At 51.6% G+C, this 23,719-nt stretch overlaps 1 protein-coding gene across 1 annotated transcript in view; it reads left to right on the forward strand.

Moving 5' to 3' along the window:
* KIF26B (kinesin family member 26B) overlaps nt 1-21,376 on the forward strand; it is a 460,855-nt gene extending 439,479 nt beyond the window's left edge. The window contains exons 11-15 of the mRNA XM_063082813.1: nt 4,461-4,623; nt 5,377-8,767; nt 17,184-17,386; nt 17,906-18,044; nt 20,768-21,376. Coding sequence (XP_062938883.1) covers nt 4,461-4,623; nt 5,377-8,767; nt 17,184-17,386; nt 17,906-18,044; nt 20,768-20,916 — 4,045 coding nt within the window. The 3' untranslated portion in view covers nt 20,917-21,376. The remainder of the gene's footprint in view (nt 1-4,460; nt 4,624-5,376; nt 8,768-17,183; nt 17,387-17,905; nt 18,045-20,767) is intronic.
* The last annotated feature ends 2,343 nt before the right edge of the window (nt 21,377-23,719 follow it).

The following is a 23,719-nucleotide window of genomic DNA, read 5'->3' on the forward strand; positions in this document are numbered from 1 at the left end:
CGGGGTGCATGTGTATAATTCATGGGCCTGTTTCTGTTCTTGCTGCCCCCGGGAATCTCTCTCTCACAAATTATTCTGGAACATAATTAGTTTTCTGGATTAACTAAGCTCCTTTCTTTCACTGTTTTATTAAGAACTGACATACGGGAAGAGGCCCAGCTCCCTCTGGCTTTAGTCTGTGACCTCACTGTGTTTGTATTGAAGGAGGCACATTTTAAAAAACAGACCCATGTCTGTTAGCAGTGGGCGTTTACAGTTCTCTCTTCATGAGAAGCGGGACTTGGTAAGAAGGCCGTCCCCATCGTGCTGACGTTAGGTTTCCCAGCTGGGCAATCCAGAGCTCACCCCTGTTTCTCCTTTGGAAAGACAAGGTCAGCAGATGTCCTGCATTCTGTCTCTGGTCCCCTTTTTGGAGAGAAAGTCTATTGGACACTGCTCATGAAAGGAATGGCCTTTTTCTTGTGAAATGACCTGGCCAACCTTGTAGGTGACATTGACCATCTTGCCATCAGCAGTCCTGCCCCTTATCACCAGGTGGGAGGGCTTCCTCTCCTGTGCTGGCCCCAGACTTTTGTTGGGAGTTTCAGGGACCTAAAGCAAGGAAAGAGTTCTTTTTACGTCCTTGCATGTCTCTCAAGGAGGAGAATCCCAGCCAAGGAGACAGCTGTGCTGTAACCATAGAGGTATGGCTGCTGTCGAGCAGTCAGGGAGTTACAGTAATAGGTAGGGACACACCCTCAGCCTCAGGGGGTCTTTATCATGGGCTGTTATAGATTTGTTCTTCCGTCATTGGCTTTTACCAAATGATACCATAATGTGTGTTTACTTGTCTTTGTCTCACTGGATCATGGGCTCCTTGAGTACAGTTTAGTCTCTCTTACCTGAGTTGGAACTCAACAAATGCTTCTTGAATGAGCAGCTGCGTACACTAATGAGTTAATTAATTGAATGCCCGTGAGCAGCCTCAGGGTCCCTTTGAAAGGATAGGCTCTGCCTCTGCATGAAATAGGAGCTGATTTGGGCCGTCACCAATGGCTGTGTCCTGGCTCTGGAGTGATTTCTGTTTCCGTGGAATTGACTTTAGCTGCTCTTCCATGAAACATCTAAACTAAAAGAGGAGCAACACAGACAACTATCCAATTAGCGATTATCGAATAGTAGGGAAGCTAAGACACACCTTCATTCTCTGGTTGACGATCCCTGGTATCTGGGATGATACCACGTTATGTGGTTACCCTACAGCAGGAGGCAACAAGCTTTTTATGTGAAGGACCAGACGATAAATGTTTCTGACTTTGCAGGACATATGAGTACAGGCTTTATCACAACCACTCAACTCTGCTGTTGTACAGAATCAGCCGCAGACACTATGTAAACAGATAGGTGTGGCTGTGTTTCAATAAAACTTTATTTAAAAAAACAGGCTACGTGCTCTTTCATGTTCTTTTAAAATTAGTAATGAAAATGTGTTCATTATTCTGTTCCTTTTTTATCCTTGGTTATGTCTAATGAAAAGGTTGACTTATTGTATAAGGACATTTTTCCCAAAATTATTTTGAAAAGTGTATGTGGTCAAGGTAGGCAGGAGGTGGAATATGTGTGCATAAATCATGGCTGCTTAAAAGAGTGGCACAGTCCTTCTCAAGACCCCAGTCAGATCTGCTCTGTCCCCCTGTCTTGCGTCAGTCTTGGCACAAAGATGTAGACTGAGCGTGTGTAGACCACCACCCTAGAAACTCTCTTAAACCTTTTTATTCCCCCCCAAAGAGAGAGTTTAGCCCGCAGTTTGCAGCCTTTAGGACCCTTCTGCACCTGCCCTCCCTAACTTATTTATCTTTGTTCCAAGTGAAAGGGTCACCCTGAAGTTGAAAAGCCAAAGCACATTTTACTCCCTTAAGGACACGCGTTAGAGTCCGCAGTGGCCCCTGCGAGAGCCTCACTTGCAATTTTACTGGCTTTGCTCGGACAAGGAGCACTGAGATGCTGGTTGCCAAGCAACACACAGGCTGCGGCGTCTTCCAGCAACGTGGACTTGAAAAAGAAACGGAAACCCAAACATTTGTCCATATGATCAAGTCATGCATAGGGAATCGTGTGGAAATACGCAGGGCAAGACAGTTTGATGTAATGATGTTGTATCTTTTTATTCCATCTTTGGGACCTTTTCCTGAAGTCTTACAGAGGGTCGTCCCTTGGAGACATAATCGGATATGCCTTTGGTGGAGCGACTGAGGGACCAGCCTCACCATGAAGCACTTTGTAGTATAGTCAACCCTCAGCGTTTACAGATTCCAGATTTGCTAACTCGCCTCCCTGTTTTTCACATTTCTGTGCTTTTTGATGGTGACTTTGCTGTTTTTTTAAAAGAACCCCTGAGCATAGTGCTGACGTACTGGCTAGTGTTCCTAAGCACAAGAAACGCCTTACAGAGAAAATGTGTGTTAGATAAGCCTCGTTCTCAGGCAGAAGTTACGGTGCTGTCAGCCATGAGCTCAGTGTTAGTGGATCAGTATGGTACGTTCAGAAAAAAGGAAGAAATTCACCGATCTGTCTGTGAGGCTTAACTAAAGTTCTAAGATTACATCTATGGTACAGGAGGAAGCTGTGGAAGGGATGAAAAAGTGGCTGGATCTGTGGATTCATAAGATGATGAACCATTAAAAAAAAAAAAAAGTAGTGGAAGCCCAAGAAATTTACCATCATGTTACCCAGGGGCAGGAAAGTGTTCAATCCTTCTTGGCTAATGTTCTATATAAAGAAAAACTGCATATGCTTCATTATTTGTAAGAAATAGATGTTAAATAAGGTATCTTTCAACAGGAACATTCATGAACCAAGGTACTCTATGGATGAGTTGACAAAACTGTTGTGACCAGAGGTTCATAGGAACCTGGGATCGAAGGCTCATAGTCACTAATTCGGTGCTCGTGGGTGTCTGACAGAGGACGACTACCACGAACAGCAGGACATGAGCACAGCCTGTCCCAAGTGGAATCCGCCTTCCACTTCCTATATTGGAGATGGAGCAGTGTCTCCACTAAGAATGCCTGCCAGGCAGGGGACTTGACTTCCCCGTCAAGTGGTGGTGTCCATGACATTCCTGCTGGACACATTTAGAGGAGTTAAATATTTACAGCCAAGCCCTGCTCTTCCTCCACACCCACTTCCCCCTCCTCCCACCACTTTTATCACTGATGCTTTTGCTTGAGGCAAGCCCTGGTATATTTTTAAATTGCCCTGCAACCAGGCCATAGTGAGCCCAGCGTCCTTAAACTGACTGACACCTTCATTGGTCCCAGATGGAAAAGAAAAACTTTTGCTTTGACACTATACTCTTTCCTCCCCAAAGCTGGAGGCAAGTCACGTGTGAGACGGTCTAATCTCTGCTGATGGTGGCCTGCGTCCCCCATGGAGCCCGAGGAGCTGGATGGTCCCTCCCCAGGGGATCTGCAGGGGACGGCTGACTCATAGCCTCATGGGACGTGGACGTGAGGACAAACTCCTGGCCTCTAGCATTACAAACACAATGTAGAGATGTGAACACAGGGCAAGAGAAACAAAGAGGCTGCCTCTGCCTTGAGATCAGGGAGGCTCCAGAGGTGAAATGACACTTGGCAGCCCTTGAGAGGATGCATGCTGTTCATGGAGTATGCAGAGGCCTTTCAAAAGCAAGGCAGGAAAAAGTCAGGACAAGCACAGAAATGGGAAAACATGAACCCTTCCTCCAGGTCAGGTTTCAGACAGCTTGGAAACACTACTCAGGGCATGGGCCCCACACAGCACCTGCGAAGTCCCCAGAGAAGGCCTTTCTAGTAAGTTCTTTCTGTTGCTGATCCAGCAAGTGCTTGGGCCTCTCTCTGTGTTTCTCCACTTACCAAGAATATGTATGTCCTGTCATTGCTACTAGGTGCAAATATGTGACAGGGACAGTGAGGATAAAGCGGTTGTAACTCCTTGGAAAAAGAAACGGTGTGTATTATAAACACACAGGTCTTCATTACAAGTTCATGGTGGGGGGACTACTTTTCGTTGCAGGGATTGTCTATGTGCAGAAACTCATGGAGAAAGGCCGTGGGTGCAGAGAGCATGCCAAATCGCTGGTCACAAAACCATTTTCTCTTGATTTCTTTCTCTCATTTTGATTCCCAGGCCTTATTATGTGCGATGTCACATGCACACACACAGACACAGAGGAACAGCCATCACAGCCAGGACACGAATGTGGAGGGAGGTGCTTTGCATGCATTCTGTCCTTGGAGTTAGTGGCTTGCTCAGCTGCCAACTACAAATAGCCACATGCTGGAAAGTGATGCTAATTCATATGCCATTAGGAAAAAAAAGGCGGGGGAGAAAAGTCCCTGTCCACAACGGAATCGCCATGTGGAGACCTGAAGTCCCACCCTGACATCCAACGTGGAGCAGGGCCCACTAATGCAGACTTAATTCGTTTTGTTTGGCAGAGAAAGCAAGCTCACCATGCTGCTACGGGAGTCTCTGGGAAACATGAACTGTCGCACCACCATGATCGCTCACATCTCGGCCGCACCCGGGAACTACGTGGAAACCCTGTCCACCATCCAGATTGCCTCGAGAGTCCTGAGGATGAAGAAAAAGAAAACTAAGGTAAGGAGCTCACAGGGGGTGCACCGGAGGATAAAGGAACATTTGGAGTCCAGCCCTGGAACTGAGTCAGAAAGCACCAAATCGGGGATGTGTGGATGCAGGGAAACCTTCAGGCTGAAACAGAACAAGGTCACAGCTGGGGCTGTCCCTGGTCATCCAGCCCGGACCCCTGACAGGGGGCTCTTGGTCCACTTTGGATTGCTACTTGGAGATGAGACATTCATGGTCCTCCTCTTGCCTGCTTCTGTCCTATGTAGATGAAGACTGTGTCATTCGATGGGTTGACTCCAAAGAGTCTGCCAGAAATCACTAGGCTCGTTTTCTCAGGCAGAGGCAAAGCCAAGGCAGGGATCTTACGACAAGTGTGTTTGTGAAAACCATCATGATAGTGGTCACTCAGACGCAGGGTCAGCTGGTGATGGGTGGTCCTTTTTTCTTCTCCTTTTTATACCTTTTTTTAAAAAAATAGGGCTTTCCAACAAGTGTTCCTGGCACAAGGTGCCAAATCAGTGACCCCTCAACCCTTAGGAGGTCAGGCAGGACCTGGACTGGTCACCTCCCAGTGTCTATATAGGGATTGTCCTTTCCATATGCAGTCATGATGGGGAGCACTGGGGTGCGCAGGGAGGCCAGGCAGGGCGGTCTTCGTGTAGGGTCAGTGGCACCCGCCACATGCCACACAGTGCTGGGCTCTGGGCTCCCCAGGAGGGCTGTCTCGGGGGAGCCAGCATGTAACTGTTCTGTCATTCACAGTACACGTCCAGCTCCTCTGGGGGAGAAAGCTCCTGTGAGGAAGGCAGGATGCGCAGGCCCACTCAGCTGAGACCCTTCCACGCCAGGGCCCCGGTGGACCCTGACTTCCCCATCGCGCACCTGTCCAGCGATCCCGACTACTCCTCCAGCAGCGAGCAGTCCTGTGACACCGTCATCTACATCGGGCCTAATGGCACAGCCCTCTCTGACAAGGAGCTCACTGACAACGAGGGCCCCCCCAACTTCGTCCCGATCGTGCCAGCCCTGCAGAAGACCAGGGGTGACAGCCGGCCTGCAGAGGCGGGGGAGGCTGCGGCCAGCACCTCTGAAAGGGACTGCTTGAAGTGCAACACGTTTGCCGAGCTGCAAGAGAGACTAGATTGCATCGATGGCAGTGAAGAGCCCAGTAAGTTTCCTTTTGAAGAGCTGCCTGTCCAGTTTGGGGCACAGCAGGTGAGCCCATGTCCTCCACTGAGCCTGGCGGCTGGGGTGGGCCCACTCTCTGAGTCTGATAAAGAAGAGAATGGGTCAGATGGCCAGCTGAGCGACCGAGAAGGCACGGACCCCCCGGCCTCCAAGATGCAGAGGAGCTACTCACCCGTGCCAGCCATGGCGCTTGACAGCAGCCCCACCCCTGCCTCACCCAGAAGCATCCCGGGCAGCAGCAGCCAGCCCAGCGCGTCCCAGCTCATGCAGAGCCCGAGCCTGCAAAGCAGCAGGGAGAGTCTGAACTCCTGCAGCTTTGTGGAAGGCAAGCCCCGGCCCATGGGCTCCCCGCGGCTGGGCATCGCCAGCCTGTCCAAGACCTCCGAGTACAAACCACCCAGCTCTCCTTCCCAGAGATGCAAAGTCTACACCCAGAAGGGGGTCCTGCCGTCTCCTGCCCCTCTGCCTCCTTTGAGCAAGGATTCGGGCCTGGTATCTAGCGAGTCCTTGCTGCAGCCCGAGGTGCGTACCCCCCCGGTGGGCATGAGCCCCCAGGTTTTGAAGAAATCCATGTCTGCTGGAAGTGAGGGGTTCCCAGAAACCACCGTTGACGAGGAGCGTCAGGCAGTCCCTCCTCCCAATGGCAAGAAAGAGATCCTGAAAACCACGACGGTGACCGTGCAGCAGCCGCTGGAGCTGAATGGTGAGGACGAGCTGGTGTTCACGCTGATGGAGGAACTGACCATCAGCAGCGTCCTGGGCAGCAGCCGTCCCACCAGCATCATTAGTTTCAACAGCGACTGCTCCGTGCAGGCCTTGGCCTCGGGCTCCCGGCCCGTAAGTATCATCAGCAGCGTCAGCGAGGACCTGGAGGGCTACCCCAGCGTGGCCCCCGTGTCCGAGGTCAGCATCACGCAGTTCCTGCCCCTGCCCAAGCTGAGCCTGGACGAGCAGGCCCGGGAGGCGGGCAGCAGATGCTCTTCCATCAGCTCCTGGCTGAGCGAGATGAGCACGGGCAGCGACGGGGAACAGTCGTGCCACAGTTTCATCGCCCAGACGTGCTTCGGGCACGGGGAGGCGATGGCGGACCCTCCGGCTTCGGAGTTGGTCAGTGGCATCCAGAACACCGCTGTGGTTTGCAGAGAGAAGCCCACAGCGGGCCCCGACAACCTGTTCATCTTGTCTGAAGTGGGGGACGACTCTTTCAACAAAGCCACCCCCATCAAAGGCTGCAAAATATCCACCCTGGGCAAGGCCATGGTCACCATCTCCAACACAGCCAATCTGAGCGGCTGCGAAGGGTATATCCCCATGAAGACCAACATCACGGTTTATCCCTGCATCACCATGAGCCCCCGGGATGTCCAAGAGCCAGAGGCGTCTGCTGTCACCCCCAGAGCGGCCCCCAAGGGACCTCAGGACAGTAAGGAGATAAGTGTCAAGAAAGAGATGAAGTTTGAGGACCCCTGGCTAAAACGAGAAGAGGAGGTCAGAAAAGAGAACGCTTATCCCAATGACGAAGGGATTAGGTATGAGATGGCGACAGGTGCCACCAAGCCTGAGGCCAGACCAGAGCAGGAGCAAGACAGGAAGAACAGCCCGGGTGACAGGCTCAGCAGCAGCAGCGGGGAGGTGTCTGCCTCCCCCGTGAGTGACACCTTCAGGCGGGTTGTGGATGGGTGTGAGATGGCCCTGCCGGGCTTGGCGACCCAGAGCCCCGTGCACACCCACAGAAGCCTGAAGTCAAGCAGCCTCCCTCGGGCCTTCCAGAAGGCCAGCAGGCAGGAGGAGCTGGACGGCCTCTTCTGCCACTGTGCTGCAGAGACCAACGGGGTTGGCACGGCCACGGGCGCCCAGCCCTCCAAGGCGACCCTGGAGAGGAAGGTGGCTTCCCCTAAGCACTGTGTCCTGGCTCGGCCCAAAGGGACTCCTCCTCTGCCCCCTGTCCGGAAGTCCAGCTTGGACCAGAAGAACCGGGCCAGCCCCCAGCACGGTGGCAGCACCAGCAGCCCCTTGAACCCACCAGCCCCTTTCTCGGCCACCTTCCCAGATGAGCCTGGTGGCAGGGTGAAGGACACCAGCAGCAGCAGCAAGCTCTTCAGCGCCAAGCTGGAGCAGCTGGCCAGCAGGACCAACTCCCTGGGCAGGGCCACCGTCAGCCACTACGAATGCCTGTCGCTGGAGAGGGCAGAGAGCCTGTCCTGCGTGAGTGCCCGGCTGCACGCCGGCAAGGACAGCACCATGCCCCGTGCCGGGAGGAGCCCGGGTCGCAGCGCAGGGGCGTCGCCCCCCCACGGTGGCCCCACGGCGTCCGCGGGGGCCTCACCCAAGGCCACCCAGTCCAAGATCTCAGCGGTGAGCAAGCTCCTCCTGGCCAGTCCCAAGGCGCGCAGCCTGTCAGCCTCCACCACCAAGACCCTCAGCTTCTCTACCAAGTCCCTGCCGCAGTCGGTGGGCCAGAGCTGCCACCTGCCCCCGAGTGGGAAGCATACGTCCTGGTCGACGCAGTCGCTCAGCAGGAGCCGAGGCTTGGGCCTGGCTTCCAAGCTGCCCCTGCGAGCCGTGAACGGGCGCATCTCCGAGCTTCTGCAGGGCAGCGCGGGTGGCCGGGGCGGGCCACCGCGGGCCGAGGCCGAGGAGCGGGCTGGGGTCCCCGCGGCCGAGGACAAGGCCGCGCCCCTGCTGCCGTCACCCTACAGCAAGGTGACGCCACCGCGGAAGCCGCACCGCTGCAGCAGTGGGCACGCCAGCGACAGCAGCGTGCTGAGCGGGGAGCTGCCCCCGGCCATGGGCAAGACGGCGCTTTTCTACCACAGCGGCGGCAGCAGCGGCTACGAGAGCATGATACGCGACAGTGAGGCCACCGGCAGCGCGTCCTCCACCCAGGACTCCAGGAGCGAGAACAGCAGCTCGGTCGGCGGCCGGGGCCGCAGCCTCAAAGCCCCCAAGAAGCGGTCCAATTCAGGTAGGCGCCTGGCACCGGCGCGGGGAGGGCACGGGGACGTGCTGCACCTGCCCCGCTGCTCCCAGCTCTGCACAGTGGGGAGGGGGCTCGAGGCTGTGCCTGGCACAGGGGCACGGGGATACGCTGCACCTGCCCCGCTGCTCCCAGCTCTGCACAGTGGGGAGGGGGCTCGAGGCCGTGCCTGGCACAGGTGCACACGGAGGGCACGGGGACGCACTGCACCTGCCCCACTGCTGAGCTGGTATACATAGGGGGAGGGGGCTTCAGGCCCACGGTGAGATCAAGGCCTGGTCTTCCTTCCCCACAGCCTGCCACCCCGCAGGCCTTGGCTGGGGACGGAAACAGGGCCCTGTTGTTGTGTGCATTGTTACCTGTGGGGCTGAGAACGCCCCTGGGTCATGAGCCGAGAGGCCAGAGCCTGCCCACCAGGAAGCCGGCCATACCCACTAGCTGTGAGTGAAACTGGCCCCTTACTCCATCTTCTCCCCTTACACGTGCCCAGACACGTGGGTTTATCTGCTCAAGGACCAAGAACACCATGTACGGGTTAGAGCCTTCTCAGGAATCAGGTCAGGGATGCTACCACATGATCTAGTGGCTGCAGAAGCCAATATGGGGAGCTGGTGGCCTCCAGGATCCTGGCAACTTCTCTCAGGGACACGGAATGAAGTACAGCTTGTCTCATGGAAAGTGTGATGGGACAGGTCCTCCCTCCACCCCCACTCCAAACACATCTCTTGGTCGGTCACTGTGCACACCCACCAGGGGACCTCCGGTGCCCCACACATACGCATGCACGTGCCCAGCACAGGACACACACATACCCACCACGGTGCCTGGGATGCGGGCTTGTGCAGGAAGTCTGTGCCATCTCCAGGAATCTCCTGTCAAAAGGCACGCACCCCAGAAAAACTAACATGGAAAGCCTACTGACTTCTTAATTGGAGTTTGGGGTGACATGTGACAGTAACGATGGGCAAGGAGTAGAGGACCAGGGCAGGGCTGGTGGCCCTGGTCACCATGGGATAGGTGAGGTGAAAAGAAAGAGACAGACGAAGGCAGAGGTACCAAAAGCAATTTGAGCTGTTTGAGAACGTTGCCTGGAATCATCTCTGCTCTCAAATGGCTTCCAAAGAAACTGTCCCTTCTCATGCAACTCTGTGCCCTGGTTGACGGGAAGGCGGCATGGGGTCCTCTGCCATCCACCGCCCTGCTGTGGAGTGGTGGCCTCCCTGGGAGCTCCAGAAACCACTGCCCTGCAGAGTATCGGTGCCACCAGCAGATTTGGAATTAAAGATGCGGTGAGACCCAGAAGTGGGGCCTCCCCTTTCCTACTGCTCCAGCAGCTGCCCCACGGGCTCTTTATCTCAGTTGTGGTGCTGCTTTTTCCTGTCCTCCCACCACAGGGGAGAACAAGCTCTGGAATGTTCCAACCCAAATGTAAGGACTGTGGTCAGTGCACATCATACACCATTTGTCTTCCTTGAATCAAAGGCATCAATCTTAGGGGACCATGCAGACACCTGCATCCACCCTGTCATAGATCGTGGAGCTGCGCTATGCAGGTGTCACGCTCTAAGCATGTTCTGAGATCCCTCTGGCTGTCAGTACCTCGATGTCTTTGCTTCCCAGGGGTCTGTGTTTCAGTCCCTGATACACTTGACTGGGCCCCACCTCACCTCTCAGTCTCAGCAACACCCCTTGGAGCATAAGACAAATCAAAACTGAAAAGCCCTTCAGTGCAACACAACAGCGGCTGTGTCCCATTGCCAGGGCCAAGGGCATTGAAGCGTATTGATATTAGTTACCAAAAGTAACAAGAAAGTTCGTCTAAGCCAGAGTCATTGCAGGAAAAACAAAATCTGCTGGCCTTACCCAGTACCTGGGTGACAAAACCTTGTTATTACAAAGTGCACGTTATTGTGGGACATTTGCTGCACGGTCACGTGTTTTAGTGTGACAGAATGCGTTTGGGTATTCTGATTTAGTGCCTTGGGTTTACCAACCTATTTAGTTGTTTTAATATCTTTTATTCTTTTTTCAAGATGTTTGGGTTTTTTGGTTTGGCTGTTACACTGGAGTAAAGAGGAAGAAACATTGTAGTTAAAAAAAAAAAAATGTACAAGAAGTTTCTGGAGAGCAGGCAGCATATCCTCACCCTGGGCTGAGTCCTTTTATAACCACTGTGGGCTAAGGGTCTCTTGTTGGGGAAGGCTGTGGTAGGAAAACAGTGTAAATAAAAAACACCCAAGTGGGTGCTGGGGGTGGAGTTTCCTGCAGAACACCAAGTACACCTTTGTGACCAGCTCCGGGGTGGATGTGACGGTGGAGATTTGCTCGTTTCAGGTTAGGTGACCTTGTCTCACTTATTTGTGATGATTATTAAGAGAAATGCTGGCTGTCAGACATGATCAGCATACATCAAAAGCAGCTTTGTTAAGAGAAGCCATACAGCTCCTCAAAGCCAATTCCTCGCTAGATGGCTAGAGGTCACACTGGCGACAGATGTTTGGAACTGCAGAGGAGACAGGCGTTGTCTTTTATCTGGGAGGGCTTTCAAATTTGGAAGATTTTAATGCTCTGGTCATTTCCTTAGTAGAAATGAACTAGAATTACATCAGTGGGGAGAAAACCTCAAGCTTGCTGATTTCTCTGTGGGGCGGGTCACAGTAGGAACAGGCATCGCTGGGGTATATCTTCCCAGTCCCATTCCTGGAGGCCATGTGGTTGGAGAGTGTGTGTGGAATTGGCCATAGCAGGTGTGGTGAGAAGAAACTAGAATGCAGGAGAGTTGGGGTCGTGAGCTATGTATCGTTTAGGGAATAACTATTCTCTCTCTGGGCTTCGGTTTTCTCAGATACAAGTCACGTGAGAGGGTTGGTAAATAACAGCCACTCTGCTGCCCACATCGTAGGAGGCTCTGCAGATTAATGTAAAGATATTGAGGGCAATATGACATGCTTTCCATGAGACAACCCAGAGCCAGGGGCATTATTTCCAGCTGTCAAACATTGCTCCAGCATCTTCTGTGCTCTTAGAGCTTGTGGTATGGACGTGCAGGTGTTGTGGGCAGGAGGCATAGGAGGCAAGGGCCGAGCCTGTGGGCAACATTTCTAGAAGAGGGTGCTGCTGCCCAGCCCAAGGAGAGTCTAGAAAATGGAAGCCCTGGATATATGGGAAGTATAATAAGAGTACACATTATTCTCCACTCCACGTGGTTCTATAGAACTTGTAAGAAGAATAGACAATATAGTATTGTCCATGGGAGTGGGGTGGGGGCGTCACTATAGGTTCTTGACCAAGAAAGTGATAAGGTGTGGGAAACTTGGGGTTCCATTTATTGAAGGATTTTCATTGATCCATCCACAGTTCCCCCCCACTGTGGTCAGTGGCGTGAGACTGTTTACAGCCCATCGCCATGAACTGCAGGGGTGGGAGCAAGTGTCTGACCCGGCCAGCGTGCTATGAGGGCTTAAGTGCAGGTTATGCTGGGCTTGCCCCAGCCGAGCCCCCAACGCCAACACGACCACATCACATGAACTCTCCCCGACACTCTTTCCCTCCAGCCCCTTACATTTCATGCTGAACTTGGTTGGCCTGGATGGGGAAATCTGACAGTCAGATGAGCACCTGGGTCTGAAGGAAGTTCATTCCCCCTGCAGGGAGGCCCAGGTCTGGGGTGACCCAGCAGCCAGCAAGCCCAGGAGAGAGGAAGGGTCTGTCTGAAGAGAAGCCACCCCTGGGAAGTGTTGGTTGTGGGCACTGAGCTGGTGTGGGTGACCCCCCTGGGTGCCACTGACTGACTGGTCCATGGGTTGGCTGGCAGCACAGTCCTAAAAAGGAGCTCATATTTCTTTCCTGTGTGTTACTTGTATCTTGTCCTATTGTGATAAGTGCTTTAAACATTTCATCTAGTTGACTCTTTCCTTCATCCTTCTAAGCGCTAACCATCAGGCATCCCCTTCTCTTGGTGCTGAGCAAACGTCACTCATGTCTCGTGGGGGTGATTTCCTCCTGGAGTCAGTGGAGCTCCAGGGATCCTGGGTCTAGCTCATAGCATGCTACACAGGTTTTGTGTTAATGAATTCAAGAAACACACTGGTCACTGGCTAAATGAAAACCAGAAGAAAGCAGATGACTTGCTGGCAGGGTGAGGATGTCCAGAGTGTTTCCAAGAAAAAGACTCGACCTAAAGACAGACAAGACAGGGTTCAGAATGAGAGAACCTTTTTGAAGGTATAGTTGGGGGAAAAGAAGAAAGGTAATTGACTCCCTTAGACAACAAGGGAGCTCCCTAGAGTACATCCCTGGGGGGAGCACTGAGGTGACACTGGGGCCCCAGGTTCAGGGCTGAGGGTGGCAAGGAAGCCCAGGCTGTGCCTAGAGGAGCTGTGGCCCTGCAGCATCTGTCCCTTTCTCATCTCCAGCTTGGGGATATTTGACTCTTCCATTGAAGCATCACAACAGGCACTACGGCCAATGCATGGTCATTCGTGGGGGAGACCGTGGAGCAGGCTGCTTGTAGGTCAGTGAAATCCCACATGTGACTTCACAGTCTCTCTCTCACCCTCTGCTCTCTGAGGTCCAAGGTTCTTCTCCACATTAGTGCTTTGTGCTTTTTGGTTCGCTGTCTTCCTAGTGCCCACACTTTGAGTCAGATGCAGGCAGTGGGTAAATGGTGGGGAGCTAATGCTGGGGGTTCCTCAGGAGCAGGAGTTTGGGGATGGGCAGAGGCACATTTCCCAGGAACGCTGTGAGGCCTCAGCACTCAGATCACCCCCGTTTCCTGACATTCAACCTAAGCAGCAGACTCTACCTGGACTCGATGTTAAAACCAGGAGGCTCAATACCAGACTTCCCACCTGGGCTGTCAGCACCACAGGTAGCGTGAGATCCAGGCAGTGGGTGGCCGAGCCTCGGGAGGGGCCGCCACCTGGTTAGAAATTTCATTCAAGTACCAGTGTTGACTTTCTCGGGTCACATCTGGGCCATTTCCTACAGCAAAACTGGGTTGGCAGTTTTCAGCCTACGTGGTTAAGAGGGGATCCTGCCCCCCTGGTTCCAGGTGAGTGACCCCAGATCAGACAGGCACCACACGATTCCTGCCATGGTTTCCTCCCAGCTGACGATGCCCTGACCTTACCACCAACCCGGGAGGAGGGGGGCGCTGGCAGAAACTGGACGCAGCTGGAAGCATCTGTTTGAGAGGTCGAGAGGGTGGAGCATACAGTAAACCCAGGGAACCTTCTTTACATGGGGACCCAGACCAAGGCACTGTGGTCAGTCTTCTCCCAGGGATGGCGTGGCAGGTCGGTTCCATTGCTTCCTGTGCCCTTTTAAACAACGTGAGGGCACCATCTATACCTCTGAAACTTCCTTCAGGTCCTTAAACACCGTCTCCTGTAGCCTGAGCACACTGCCCCCGCCCTGTCCTCAGTTTCCCCATCATTCCCTAAGGGAGGCTCACAGTGCACCTCTGGAGGGTGACAGAAGGGGCAGGCTCCTCAGCTGAAGGAACAGGATAGCAGTTCATTCGTGGAATTGATAAATTGGTTCCTAAATTCAAAACTTTATGAAAATCCACCATACCTGCTCATGAATATGCAGGAGAAGCTTTTCCTAACCCCAAACCACAACTAACTCGACATGAGTCGCTCACTTCCCACCTTGGGAGGGGCTGATGTGGTTGCTGAGAACACACAAAGAAAGCAGTGGCCGTTAGATCCCCTTCAGGACATTTCTCCTTCACTGTTGTAGCCCAGTGACATGTCTCACTCCATTCAGGCTTGTTTACTTCCCTCTCTGCCCATCAAGGTGATCTCTGCTCCCATTTCATATGACGCCCTGGCATGGGTATTGGCAGGAGATAGAGGGTGGCCCATGTTCCAGATGTTTTCCCTCCTGCCAACAGTCACATGAGTGAGCTTAGAAGTGGGTGCCCAGCCCCAGTCGAGCCTTCAGATGGTGCAGCCCCAGCTGCCAGCTTGACTGCAACTCACAAGAGAACAACCGTGAGCCAGAACCAGCCCCATCCCCGCCGCGCTGACATGCTCCCAGGGTCCTGACCACAGGAATGTGTGACATACTAAATGCTTGCTGTTTTAGCTGCTAGGTTTGCAGATACTTTGTTACAAGCAGTAGATAATTGATACACCATCCTGTCCTTCATGCAAACAGCTGCTTAACAGAGTCATCCCAGAAACACTGAACAGGGCTGAGGGCAGCCCTGGCTCAAGCAGTGAGAGAACCCCCCTTTTCTATTACTAACTTCAGTGTTAGTGTCCTCAGGTCAGGGTGGGTGAGAAGGATGGCCGGTCACCCTCTCTGGGATCTGGGTACACGTTCCTCAAACCCATTCCTCTGGCTTTGGGAAAGGTCTACAGGAGCTCCTTGAGGAGCATTTGCAGCCTGGAAGAATGCGAGCTGTCTGGATGGCACGATCTGCTCAGACACCCGCTGTTGCCCTCACCCCCTCAGTCCCATAGACCTGAACGTCCCGCCTCCTAGGTGCGCATCCTGCCTCAGTTTCCCTCGGTGTTTCACATTTCACCGAGGCTGGAGCGGGCGCACACAAAGGCAGAGTGGTTTACTCAGAGACAACTAGCTTGATCAGACTGATTTTAAAAAAGAAAAAACGTATCTGGCTTATTCCCCTTGTATATTTACAAGATGTAGACACCTTGGAGTCTTAAACTTAGGAGACAGATGTTTGCTTGGCTCCAGTGGTTGATGTTTCCTAAATCGGTGTCTGCACTGTGCTGAAAACTAAATACGGGTGTGTGTGACCACAGGATAAAGTTCTGGGCTCTAGAAAGTGGGTGTTGAAACCAAAGGAGCTTAGAGTGCAGAGTCTGCTTTGTAGAGGAAACTAACTCTGTGCTGTTTCCTGTCCCCTGGAGGAAAGACCACTTATGCTCTGCACAGCCCACGGCTGCCACAGCCACGAGAACTGCAGGGTTGGGTTTCCTTAGCAGTCTGTGGAAGTTGGAGAAAAGGACACCTTCTTTCTTTCTAGAAGGGTCATTAGGCTGCAGGCTTATCATGACGGGGTGCAGGCTCTCCCTCTCACTTCTCACCCAAAGAGACTTGGCTGGGGCTCTTTATCCATTCTCTATAAGAGCAGAATCAGACAAAGCCCAAACTCTAAGTGCCGCTCGTGAAGGATGCAGGCAAAGTCTACCTTCTTTAGCCAAACTCAGGAGGGGACCATATAAGCAATTCAGAGTTAAGTTAGCTCTGGCTGCCTTCAGCCTCGGGATAAACCTGCTGGGATGACATCGCTTTCCCAGCCAGGCTCCGTATCAGACATGAGTGAAAATACCAGGCCCCGGCCTCACCTGCTCGTGCCACCGGTCATAAGAAAGGGGTGCTCAGCTCCGTGGATAGTCGTGGCCCTGTCGATCCTGCACCGATTGCTTGTTACAATGCTCTTCAGAGACCCACCTCTGAAGGCACAAAGCAGCATGTCATCGGTCATTCCCAACTTGCTTCCTGTGTCTTTGTCATCTCCCCAGACTGTGAGTGCTTTGAGACAGGCAGTCCAAGGATATATTCATGTTCACCGAGCAGCTACTGTGTGCCAGGTTCTGTGCTATTTAAGCATAACACATCCCTCGGGGAAATCATGTATTATCTGATTTTAAAAAATTTTTTTTCGGTGGAAATTGTGGGCCATAGATTTTTAACAAGGAAATGCTGAGACGTTGAGCAGATTACTTAAGTTCTTTGTATCTTCGTTTCCTCATCTGTGCGAATGAGATACTATGTGTATATTAGGTAGGATTAGGTTTCTCTGTGACAGAAACCCCCATAACAATATAGAGACTTAATCTCATGTCACAGTCTCCAGGGCGTTGGGAACCCAGGCTCCTCCTATCTTGTTTTTCTGTTGTTTATAATCGTCGCCTTATGAACCAGCCATCAGGCCCATACTTCATCCAGGGCAAAGGAGAAACGTCGAGAAAGACAGATACCCACCCTTTAAGGTCGCAGCATGTACTGTTTTTATAAGCAAATAAACAGCGTTTTATGGAACTCCTGTACCCACAATACCAAACACTAGGCCCTTTCCCTCTCAATATGAACATCTCTTTAGTTTCGTGATAACACACATCCACGCTGAGGATGGGCGCATGTGGTTCATGGCTCCAGCCCTGTGTTTTGGGGGATGTGTGTATGTTCCACAGGTGGAAACTGGGAGACGGTTCTGGAGGTACAGCAGGGATTTTGCTGAGCTTCTGCAGGTAAAGCCCAAGTGCAGGTTTAAGGGAGTCAAAGTCAAGGTGGTGGTGGAGGTTGGAGCATTTTCACTCCAGCTGTGCCGCAGATCCCACGGTGCCTGTCACGACCCCATCTCTTAGCATCAAAATAAGATGGAATTCAAACAGGTGATCTTTGGGCTTCATCCCCTGCCCAGGTTCTCAGCGACGGAGGCTCATCCCGGCACTGCCCCTCGATACCTCCTCCCCCGTGAGAAAACCCACCAGCAGCGCCGGGGTCCGCTGGGTGAACGGTCCCTTGCGGAGCACCCCCAGGGGCCTCGGGGAACCTTTTGAGATTAAAGTCTACGAAATCGATGACTTGGAGCGCCTGCAGCGGCCGCGAGGGGGCACCAGCAAGGTGAGGCCGCCTCCTCCCCACGCAGTGTATCGCCAGCAGGTCCCTGGGCAGGAGGTTCCAACCCAGAGGGACTGCCCTGCAGTTTCTGGCATTGGGACAGGCCGTGGGCTTCCATCTCAGCTGAGCACCTTTGCACAGAGACTCTGGAAACAGCTCTGTGCATATGTCTCACAGGCCCAAAGGCGGGGGCAGCTGGTGGTCCTGAGGGGGCTTTTCTGGCTCCTTGTCTTGAGGTTTCATGCCCCAGCACAGACCAGCATCTGTCCAGCTTGGAACACCATCTGCTTTCTAAATTTAGGAAACACCTGTACTAGGCCTGCCCTGTGGTTGGGTTGTCTGAGCTGACTGGTCTGTCAAGGTAGAAATTCAGCTGAGATCGCCTAGGTCTCTCCCAAACTTCCCGATGACCAGGTGCTTTTTCATTGCTTCCCCTCATAAGTGTTCCTTTCTAGAAGAGGTTGTATGGGCTAACCTTGAGCGGAAGGTCCTTTCCTATCTCCTCCTCTGTCTGTGTTCTAGGAGGTCATGTGCTTCAATGCAAAACTGAAAATTCAGCAGCGCATTGCTGAGGTTCGAGCCAAGTATGAGTGGCTGATGAAAGAGCTGGAGACCACCAAGCAGTATCTGATGCTGGATCCCAACAAATGGCTCAGTGAATGTAAGGCCCCTGGTTCATTTCCATCATTGTGACTCAGAGATGGTCGCCCGGAGCGAGCAATCCTGCTCTCCTGGGGGCAAGCGGGAGGGGCTGGGGGCAGCAAAGGGCTGGTAAATATTGCTCTTGCAAGATTATGTCCTATGTGTCTCAGTCCAAAGCACCTGAAAATGAGATTTTTCCCCCTGCATGTGGAAGCAGCTCACTCAGACATGAAGGCTGTTATCACCAATCTGCTCCTAGGCCACCCAATCACACTGCACATCTCGCCTGAAATAGACAAGAATTTATAGAGCTCTTAATAGAGTAGAATGTGCCATCCTAGAAAAACCTCACAGAGAACCCAGAAAGCAAGAAAACCATTTTTGAGCGAAAAAAAAAAAACAGCCACGATGTTATTTCCATTTAATAGAAAGCCCAGGATGACAGTAACCATGTAATAACAATTCAGAACAATTTTGCCCTCTTTGAAAGACAGATCCAATTGTCTCTTATTTATGTGTCCCTAACCATTCCGTTTACCGCAAAATAAAACTTAAATCTGATCCTAACTATTACATAGTTATGGGAACCAATGCTGGAAGACTTAGGCTGTGGGATAAAATACATTACAGTTATTAAAATTCCATCTCCTTCTCTTTCCCGTCTGGCCCCTCCCCACACATCATGCACCTGCCCCCAGTAGTGTTGGGCCACTGGGGAGAGCACTCAGGTAGAGTCTGGAGGCTTAGATTTACACTCCCCAAAAAAAAAAAAATCAGGTGAAATGATTCTGGGGGATGAACTGACAGCATTTGCCAGCCACGCCCTGCCACCCACAGCAGAATGTCTGCTCCTATTTCTTTCCCATACCCATGAGGAGGTAACTTCTCCCCCGAGAACCTCATCGGAAACCAATCGATGGGGCATCCTTCCATTTCGAGTGGCAGTATTTGTGCCTGGGCCCCTGACTTACAAACCTGTTTTGATGCTGCTTTTCCCACATACCACCTGTGGGGCCTTGGATAAGATTCTCAACCTGTCTGAGCCCTGATTTCCTTTGCTGTAAAATAGGTTGTAAGGAGTAAATTACTCTCGGTCAGGTGCTTGGCCCATGATGAAAGCTTGATATCCGGGAATATTTCATCAAAGGCAGTCCCGGGACAGATAAAATGGGGACAAGGACATTGACTAATATCTGGCCACTGCATAAACGTGGAGCCTAACGCTTATTTCTGTCCCCCCTGTGGACACCCTTTTCCTCCTTTCATGAATTCCTGGGTACTTCAAGATCTCAGGCACATCCATTCAGGCAATTTTCCTTCATTTTTACTATCTTCATTAAAATTATATATTCTTAAGAGCTGCTTATGCCCAAGGCAGAGTTGCAAATTATCATCATCTTGCAAAGTCACATTTTTCCGCAGGATAGGAACAGGCTTAAACCTCAGTACATTAAGTGCTTGGATGCTTCCAGGAAACGATCGCTTCCTTCTTGCCTGTGTACATGTCAAGAATTAGTGATTTTTTTAATGCCAAGAAAGGGAATGAACAGAAGCCTACGTGAAAGGGGAAATATAGAGTGTTTCTTTAAGAATGAAAAAAAATAAAAAATCAATGAGGCTGCACGCTGACAATTGCCCATGGGTGACAGACAGGGCATTGGCACGGAAATGTATGTGCGGGGATCCATTTTTATTTTTTAGTTCTGATGCTACTTTTAAGGTGGTCCAGTAATGTAAGCCGATGTGGTTATGGCGTGGTGGGTTTTTTGAATATTAGACTGGTAGCCAGAGCTCTGATCCTCGTTATCTGTGTAACTTCACTGTCTAGATCTCAGGGAACTCCTTGTAAAAAGTCTGTTTCCATCGCAATCCCTGATGTTTCTATAGCATGTTACAGTGTTCAGACCATCTCACTTTTTTTCTTCACAGCAACTCAAAGTAGGTAGGACAGGCAGGGTAGGAATTATTATGCTCATGTGACCTTTAAGGAAGTTGTACCAGCAGAGGTCAAGGTCACAGCTAGTGTGGCCGAGCTGTGAATCACATGACATCTCCTGCCTGTCCTCCCATACTGGACCCCATGCTCTACCCCTCTGTCCAGCCACCACGGGACCAAGTAGGGGACCTGGGGCCAGGACGGGGTTGACGCCAGCTAGATAGCTGCTTTTCAGGAATTAAAGGATTCCACAGACCTCCATTCTGTGCAGGCCTGAGTGTTTGGGAAGGCATCCAGGTCATAAGTCTCAGCTTGTCTTCTGAGTTTAAGGAATCTTAATTATGAATATAGATTTTGCTAATCATATTTTCCGGATGACCAGTGAGTATGTGAGATGGCACGCCCAGAGACAGGGTCAAGTTCCTCAGCCACAGAAGCAGCTACTATGTTGCATGAAGCCATAGCCAGAGAGAAAGACCCTTCATATAAGGAGGCGGAGGTATGAATGTCACTCAAGTGAGACCCCCAACAAGGAAGGGATTCTCCCCACCCCAGCTTGCAGATCCACTTATTTTGTGGTTAATAAAAAAAATAATGGTAACAGGGCGGTAGAGTCTTTCTCAAATCCTGCAGTCGAGATGGCTAGAGCTGGGGGGAGCTACAGTGTCGCCTTATTCCTTAATAGAGTCTCCACAAAATGTGAAGGATCTGAAAACTAGTGAGGGGCATTCTGTGCTACCAAGAGAGACTGAGGGGGTCTGGGCCGAGCACCTGGAGGTGATCACTTCCCCGGGTCTCTTTTGCAGTTGACCTGGCGCAGGTCTTGGAGCTGGATTCCCTGGAGTACCTGGAGGCACTCGAGTGCGTGACAGAGCGCCTGGAGAGCCGTGTCAATTTCTGCAAGGCCCACCTCATGATGATCACCTGCTTCGACGTCACCTGCAAGCGCCGATAAGGGAGCCAGACGTCGCACCCCCCCCCCCCAGGCCCTCTGCGCTGGTGGCATCGGAGACAGTGAATGACAGCGAAGGTTGGTGGCAGGTGTGGAGTGAGCGTTGAGCAGAAGGCGATTTCTCTTTTGTTTTCTATAGGAAAGGTGCAAACAACACACACACACGGAAGGTGGAAGCGATGGGAGGCCCCAGGGAGGTCAAAGCCCCGTGAGACTGAAAAGCACTTTGAAGAACTGTACAGAGCGTGTTTGTACATCAGAGCTGCTAGCCACAGAGACCTCACTCTTTCTTGCTTTTGTGAGAGAGGGACAGGGTGGGCGTCGATTGCTGTTGAAAGTGTAAAACAACATGACAACAAAAAGCGACCCAGAATGACTGATTAAGTGCCTTGCAAATCTTTATTATTATCCAAACATGTATGTTCATACTTTGCTGTGTACAGATGGTGCTAGTCAAGATGAAAACAACGAAACCAACAAAAAAAGAAAATCAAACACATGTTTCAAATGTATTTACAGCTCGTTTTCTCTTGCTGTTTTTACCCCGTTTCTGACTTGCTGTTTCTAAGTTGTGTTTGTGGAGGTAATTCCTAATCGGTATTGCAGATGCATAAATGTCTTGTCTTTTATGGGTATTCTGGTGAGGCCACTCAGAACATGGAGACTTCACTGGCGTGACTGCGTTTCCAAAGAAGGTTGGGAGCAGCGACACTCGATGCCACCTCCCACAAGCAGCACAGTCGGTGGGTTGTCATGGGGCAGGTGCAGCTTGGTGCTGGAGAACGGGCACAGATCTTGAAGGGAAAGGTGTTCTTGATGACCTGGGCCCTCTCTTCCCCGTGTAGGTGGGCTGCTTGTTTTGTATACGGTCCCCACCTCCAGTTCGGACACACATGCCCACAAATCCAAGGTTTTCCTGGCCCTCAAAACATTTCTCATGTTCATTTTTATCCCAAAGACTCTGGATGGAAAGCTTGAACCAATTCATGACAGAGCCATATTGCTTTGTTGTCTGGTTTTGTGAATTTGACGAAGTGGGGGATTTTCTCAGCTTAGAGACCTTCTCAGACTGTGAATGCTCAGAGACCCCAACAGTACTGGCTTAGAATGAGAAAGATTCTTGGGATTCTTTTCTGTTGATCAGAATACTGCTTAAAAGCAAGAACGTCAGCACTCCCATGACCCACAGGCTCCATACTGAAAAGGGACAAGGCTTGTCCCCTCAACCTTGGCACCTGAAGGCAGAGAGAGGGTTCCCCTCCCTGACTCACATAACCCTGGCTAGGCAGAGCACAGAATTTAATGAACATGGAGGTGCAGGTCTTGGCTCCCAAGAATTTACGACTTTATTCTCAAATTGACCAGTCCCCTTTGGGATTATTATACCTATTTTAGCGATGGAAACCCAAGGCACAGAGAGTCGAGGGATTTGCCTGCTGACAGTTGGGGTGCAGCCAGGCGAGCACAGTGTCTAGGAGTCTATTTTCCAGGGCGGGGCCCTCTCCAAGAGCCCATGCAGCCTGTTTGCTGAAGGTGTTCAGGGGTTTGTACGGGGTACTGTTCAGTTTTGCCCTCGAATGCAGCACATCTTCATAAGCCTATTTCCAGGCCTGGTTGTTCCCCTTAACCAACCTCTCGACCCCAGCTGCTCCCCAAGATAAAAGAACCTTTACTTTTCTTGCTCAATGCACTGCCAGGTGCATGTAGCCCAGTACAGCAGGCTCAGCTGAACTCAGTAAATAGGAGCTGAAGTCTTGTGAGCATCTCAGTACCTGAGCCTTTATCATCAGAACAGGGCACAGATGGCCCTGTTAGTTTGCATGCTTTGGAAACCAGTCTCATAGACCGGAAGCCAGTGCCACCGATCACAAGTCCAGCTTTGCACATTCTGGAAGAGTCTGCTCCTAGGCAAAGGTGCATACTGGAGATATGCCCAAATCTGCTAGTTGAACGGGCTAAAATATGGTGAAAGGCTACTTGGGATGGGTTATTTCCCCTTCTAGGCACCCTGTGAGTTTAGCAAGTGTGTCACCTTGGGAAGCAGGGTTTCACCAGCTCCTCAACCTCAGCCCTGCTCTGCAGGACAGTCCTGTGGCTCTGGACACAACTGGCTTCATGGTGCTGTGCGAGCAAGTCTGCTTAATAGCAGTATTCTCAGAAGCTTCTGGGCCCAAAGGGCTGCCAATCCTTTGAGTTAGAATTTGCTATTTGGCATCCCTTTAGGTTACTGGTTTGAAATCTGCTTCATGAAAAGCTTTTAATTTGGGGATTTTCAAAGTTGAGTGTTCCAGGGATTTTTTTTGTTGGAAACAAATTCATTTGGTCAGTAATTGTCAGTGAGCTTAGCTTCTGCGCCTGCCACACACCCACCAAGGTCAGCATGTTGCACCGGTGTCCCCAGTACCCACCGTGGGGCCCGTGACCCTCTGGGTGGGAGACCAAGTGGATGCCTCGACAGAATTGAAAACCCTTGTAGGTTTTCATCAGTGCCCCTTTGTAGGGGAGTGGCCTGCAGCTCGCCTCCTGCCTATACCTGCTTTTATACACTGTGGCAGCTTTATGGTCTAACAAAAGGTTGAATGACACCAGCGGTTTGTCTTACCAAGTCAGATTGGCTTCCCACGATGCCATGCAAGGAACATTTTGCAGGATCCTGCAGACCACGGTGTGGAAGAACAGCTTTGCATAGATGTTGTCCATTTGTTTTCTCTCTTTTTCTTTTTTCTGACCCCAGTAAGCTGCCAGCATCTCGTACTGATAAACCGTGTGAAGAAATCATGCATTTTATGCCAGGATGTGCTGGTTC

The sequence above is a fragment of the Cynocephalus volans genome, chromosome 18 (genome assembly GCF_027409185.1).
Source record: "Cynocephalus volans isolate mCynVol1 chromosome 18, mCynVol1.pri, whole genome shotgun sequence".
NCBI lineage: Eukaryota > Metazoa > Chordata > Mammalia > Dermoptera > Cynocephalidae > Cynocephalus > Cynocephalus volans.